The 5,536-nt window shown below is 48.1% G+C and overlaps 2 protein-coding genes across 2 annotated transcripts in view; both read left to right on the forward strand.

Moving 5' to 3' along the window:
* Nucleotides 1-1,167, forward strand: part of EMH_0060800 (zinc finger DHHC domain-containing protein, putative) — a gene marked incomplete at both ends in the record, with an annotated part of 2,272 nt that extends 1,105 nt beyond the window's left edge. Inside the window, 3 exons of the mRNA XM_013501271.1 lie at nt 396-566; nt 814-892; nt 1,100-1,167. Coding sequence (XP_013356725.1) covers nt 396-566; nt 814-892; nt 1,100-1,167 — 318 coding nt within the window. The remainder of the gene's footprint in view (nt 1-395; nt 567-813; nt 893-1,099) is intronic.
* Nucleotides 1,168-4,049: 2,882 nt separating this feature from the next.
* Nucleotides 4,050-5,332, forward strand: EMH_0060910 (uncharacterized protein; the record flags this gene model as incomplete). The annotated part of the gene is made up of 3 exons (XM_013501272.1): nt 4,050-4,244; nt 4,813-5,169; nt 5,330-5,332. The coding sequence occupies 3 exons, from the start codon at nt 4,050-4,052 to the stop codon at nt 5,330-5,332; spliced, it is 555 nt and encodes a 184-aa protein (XP_013356726.1).
* Nucleotides 5,333-5,536: the final 204 nt, after the last annotated feature.

The following is a 5,536-nucleotide window of genomic DNA, read 5'->3' on the forward strand; positions in this document are numbered from 1 at the left end:
ATATATATATATATATATATATATATATATATATATATATATATATATATATATATATATATGCACATCAATTTTTTAGCATATACATGCATGCATGCTTGCATACATATATCGTGCATGCACATCGGTAGTTGTGTTTCTCCTTCATACAAAGGGAGAGAAGACTCAGCGGGGGGTGGCGGGGGTTGATGCTTCAGCCAGCCCCACTGGTGAAGTGTGTATGCACTTGGCTTTGTTTTTTTTTTGTTTTGCCTGTTGGTGTGTGCTGCACTGTCGTCTACCAGTTTACTTGTTTTATCTGTTGTCTGCATGCATGCATGCATGCATGCATGCATGTATCTATATGAGGATAGAAGCGGTTGGTGTGTGGTGTGTTTTGGTGTTTGTGTGTATAGGCGGATTTCTTTGAGTTGTTTTCGTTGATGCTGGGCTCTTCGTTAGATATTCTTCTTTTTGCTGTTATTTTTCTTTTTGGTTTGTTTCACCTTTATCTCCTCGCCAAAGGAATGACAACCATCGAGTTCTGCGAAAAGAGATTCAAACGCACCCACGACCAGCCCCCAGCTGTACGTACACTGCAAGTGCATGCGTAGATGCACAGATGCATGCAGCACCAAAAGGCAGACGAACAACACACAGACAAAACAATACATACACCCACTAACAAACGCACAGACAGGAGGAACCACAAGTTCATGTTTTAAGAGGGAAGGGGAATACAACTACTAACGTAGCCTTTAGTTATATATTCAGGTGTACGTACAGTGGAGGAATTGAGGGTTTCTGTTGCGCTGCTTTTTCTTTGTATTTCAGGATATGTGGAATTTGGGGTTCTGGAGAAATTTCAATGAAGTCTTCGGATATAATCCTCTCCTTTGGTTCCTGCCTATTGGTGAGTTGAGGTGTACAGGCAGCTGAGGTGTACAGGCAGCTGAGGTGTACAGGCAGCTGAGGTGTACAGGCAGCTTGGCGAGTCGGTTTCATCTTTAAGGTTTAAGAGACAGCAGAGAGACTAGTGGAATAAATACCATTCGTTCCTTTTTTTTTTTTTTTTTTTTTTTTTTTTTNTTTTTTTTTTTTTTTTTTTTTTGTTTTTCAGATAACCGTCGCGGGGATGGCCAGCATTTCCTTCTATCTGTGCCCGCCCCAGGCAGGGGCAGGGAGTAGTGTGTTTGTTTACTTCTCCATTTTGCTTCTGTTTTCTTCTGTTTTCATTTTGCTTGCTTTCTCTGTACCGCTTACTGCTGTTTGTCTCCGTTTTTCTATCATCCGCACGCCGCGTGCAAATAGAGAAGCAGCAGGAGGGGTCGTCCTGCTTAGCTCTGGTTGTTGCTGCTGCTGCAGGTGCAGCAGCAGCTACTGCTGCAGCAAGTGCAGCAGCAGCAACTGCTGCTGTGAAACAACGGCGTTAATACTGCTGTTGCTGTTGCTGCATGCACACAGCAGGAGTGAATCACGCTAGTAGATGGCTAAGAAACTATCCCCTAATTGAGGCGGGGCTGAAGGAAATAACTAAAAGGGATTAAACTCTGTTACTTTATTTCATATTTATTTATTCAATATTTATTTATTTTTTCATGTTCATCTCCTCCCCAGCTCTTCTGTAGGCAGAGATAGAAAGGGTCCATACACTGCAACCGATGAAGGGGGTTTAGGGTTTAGGATAAAGGGTTTATAGTCGAGGGTTTAGAATTAGGGTTTAGAGTCAGGCAGTAGCAACGAAGGGTCTCGGATTAGGGTTTACAGCTACAGCATGAGGAGCTCTGGGGCTTTGCATGCACTGCAACGTCTCTACAGCTGAAGCAGATGAATACAAGAGGGGAGAGAAGGGCCTCTGCACTGCTGCGAGCCAACGAGAGAAAGATATGAAAATAAGAAAGGAAACAGAGAAGAAACCAGAGGAACTGTGGAAAAAAAACACACGAGCGTGGAGAGACGAGTAAAGAGGCAAATACAAACTCGTAGATGAGCTGAGAATTCAAATAAGAACGAATGAACTGAAGAGAGATGAAAATGGAGGAAATATGCGGGAGAAGACACACGCAAAAAGAAGAAAAAGAAGTGAGGCAAGCAACGAACTCACCGCAGCAGGATACTACACACGACAGCTATGGGGGTCCACCTCTGTGCATACGAGCTCTCTCAATGCAACTGAAAGAAGTTTTTTAATTTGTATAGTATAAGTTGAACTCAAAGACGAATTATTTCAGGGTTTCACGTGCTTAACTGGTGCAGAAGGCAACGCCCTGCAGCAGCCGCCAGGCATGGCATCGTAAGGAACGGGGGAAAGCGTCTACAAGCAGACTAAAAAAAACGAAGTTTCCAAAGAAGAAAATATTACACAGACGCAAAAGAAAAGAAAATAAGTAGAGGGAGAAACGCATGCAGCGGAGAACCGAAAAAGGGTTCAGAGAGCAACGATCACTCGGTGGACGCCGGCAGTAAAGAATGCGATTTGAAATATCATTTGGCCCTTCTCGTGAACTTCTATGAGAGAAATTAATTTAATTATTCTTTTTTTTAGTTTTTCTGAGAAGAAAGCTTAAGTTTTATATCTGGTTTCCGCAGGTTTATTGAATGGTTCGGTCGCCGCAGTCCAGTTGGTCGGGTGTACGTACACCCCAGCGACTTGCAGCCCGCGATCCTGAATACAAAACATGCGAAACAGTGGAAACTTTTTTGTCGAAAAGGTGAAATTTATTTTCCCAAACAAAAGGTGCTTTGAGCCTCCTTGAAACTCGTGAACTTCTTAGCCCCGCAGCTCTCTGTACTACCGTCGTTGTTCTCAGCAGCAGGCGGTTGGGGGCGGCGCAGCTGTCCGCGTCTTCAGTATTCTCTCGTTTCTGTTTGTCAAGGCCCTGTATACAGGTATTTTGGGATTATATTCCTGTAGGAAAGCATTAAAAGTGGAACTTCTGCTGAGCTGGCCCCAGGTGTACGTACACCTGCCGAGTTCAACTGTCCCGGCGAGCTGCAGTCGGCCGTTTCAGCACAGCACAGTTGACCCCTTTGCGCCTTACATCTCCTCCCAGTTACCCGTTCCATACCAAAGTACTTTTTCCGTTTCTCTTGTCGCTAGCTCTGAACTTCTGCTGCAGCTTTGGCCCCCTCATCGTTGCGTTTGTCGCCGCCTCTGTAGCTGAACAGTCTAGAGGGGAGGCCCGCTTTTGTTCTGCCTGCAACAAACCAGCTGATCCGTCGTTTCCTTCTCTTCTTCTTTCCTTATCATCACTCTCCTCTCTCTGTCGCCTTGTGTTCCCATCTCTACTCCCGCGCTCCGAGAGCAGCAGCATTTCTTCTGCTGCTGCATCTGCCTGCCGCCACTTGGTTCTGTGTCTGTTTCATTTCTCGCTGTATTTGCCGTTCTTCTATCGGCAGTTTCACCACCTTTCTCTGCTGCATCTGCTGCAGCTGCTGCAGCTGCTGCAGTTGCTGCATCCAATGGGTGTTCAGAGCCTGAGCGTTGACCGGGGCCTGAGTGCAGAGCAAAACTATGGGGCAGACAGAGTCAGCTCTGGGGGGAGACGATCCCCGCCGCCAGCTGCGGCCGCGTGGGGTGACCTGCATAGCCGAAGCAGCAGCAACACAGCAGCGGCTGCTGCATATTCCTTTGTTATGCGGGGCAACAACTTGTGTGGATTTCAGTACGTTGCTGGGAGAGGGTAGCTACGGCGCAGTGTATGCGGGTTCTGTTGATAGGAGCACCTGCAGATACACCTCAGAGAACAGCTCTCGTCTCTTATCTCTCTCTCTCGGGTGTACAGACAGCAGCAGCATAGGCACAGACAGCAGACAAACCAGCAGCGGCTCCACGCGCCAGGGCTGTCAGTATTGTTTTTTTGATAGAACGAGACAAGTTGCTGTGAAGGCTCTGCGTCACTCATCCAAGAAGCAGCAGCAGTTCTTTATCAATAGATTCAAATTCCTGCAGCTTATACGGCTGCAGCAGCTCCTCGCCAGCAGCAGCATAGATGCAGATACACCTCAGCCCCACAGTCTAATCCTCTCAGGTGTACATACACCCCAACACAGACACCAACTGCCGGCAGATGTATTCGCTATGCTCTCCGCCACAGCTCATCAACACTGCCAAACACCTGCAGCAGCAAACTCAGCAGCACCTGCAGCAGCAGCAGCAGCAGCGGGAACACCAGCACCCGCAGCAGCAGCAGCAGCAGCAGGAGGAGGAACAGCAGCAAGAGCAGCAGAAGGAAGAGGAGGTTCAGCAGAGTGTGATGATCACGGTGGTTGTTTCCCGTGCAGTTGTTGTCGTTTTCTGCAGTTTCCTAGTTTTGATTCTCTCCACCTGCTGCAGGTGTTTGGGGTGTATGCATGCAGCCGGGTGTCTAGGGAGTTTCTGGTGATGGAGCGGCTCTCAGGGCCCACACTTTTTGAATATTTGTGTACAAAGTACAGCCAAATTCTACCCAAGGAGTGGGAGGCTTGTCAGATCATTGTACCCATACTTAAGGGACTCTGCTGCATTCATCAAGAAGGGGTCAGCATACCTCCTCCTGCTGCTGATGCTGCTGCTGCTGCTGCTGCTGCTGCTGCTGCTGATGCTGCTGCTGCTGATGCTGCTGCTCCTGCTGCTTCGTCTGCTGCTGCTGCTCCTGCTGACGCTGTTCCTGCTGCTTCCTATGCTGCTGCTGCTTCCTTTGCTGCTGCTGTTGAATTGTTGCATCTGTTGTTTAATTTCTTTTCTGTGCTGCTGTAGCTAGCATTGCTGCAGCAGCAGCAGCAGCAGCAGCAGCAGCAGCAGGAAAGCATGGATTGTGTGGTTGTTTTGTTTGTTTGTATGTTTTTTTTTAGTTTATTCATGGGGACGTGAAGCTAGAGAATATAATGTTTCGTTCTGCTGCTCCTCACCCCGCCACACTAACTCTGGTGGACCTAGACGGGCTGACGCCGCTGCCGTGCGCAGCAGCGCGTGCTGCTCAGGCGTATTCAATTGCTGCTGCTGCAGCAGCAGCAGCAGCTCAGCAGCAGCAGCAGCAGCAGCAGAGTGCGGAGAGAGGTATGAACGGTGTAACTTCTGTGGGTCGTTCTGACGCAGCAGCAGCAGCAGCAGCAGCAGCATGCACAACCTCTCTGACTTCCCTATTGAATGGGGAAGGGGGGGCCCTTGAGGGCCTCTGCTGCACCCCCCAGTACCTTCCTGCTGAGGTGGTGAGAGATAGACGGCTCTCTCCCTTTGCTGACCTGCATGCAGTCGGCTGCATCTGCTATCTACTCATGGAGGGATGCTTCCCCCATGAACGCGTCAACCTCAAAAGGCAAGATGCTGCTGCTGCTGCTGCTCCTGCTGCTGCTGCTGCTGCTGCTGCAGTAGCTGTAGTAGTTGTTGTTGTAGTAGTAGTAGTAGTAGGGCTGACAGCAGCAGCAGCAGCAGCAGCAACAGCAGCAGCAGCAGGATGCTCTGATGGTGTTTCCCTTTTCACAAGCATAGTTCAGCTGCTTACATTTGTTGCAACACATTTATTTGCTGCTGCCAATATATATATATATATATATATATATATATATATATATATAT

This window comes from Eimeria mitis, genomic scaffold (assembly GCF_000499745.2).
Source record: "Eimeria mitis Houghton genomic scaffold, Emh_scaff66, whole genome shotgun sequence".
NCBI lineage: Eukaryota > Apicomplexa > Conoidasida > Eucoccidiorida > Eimeriidae > Eimeria > Eimeria mitis.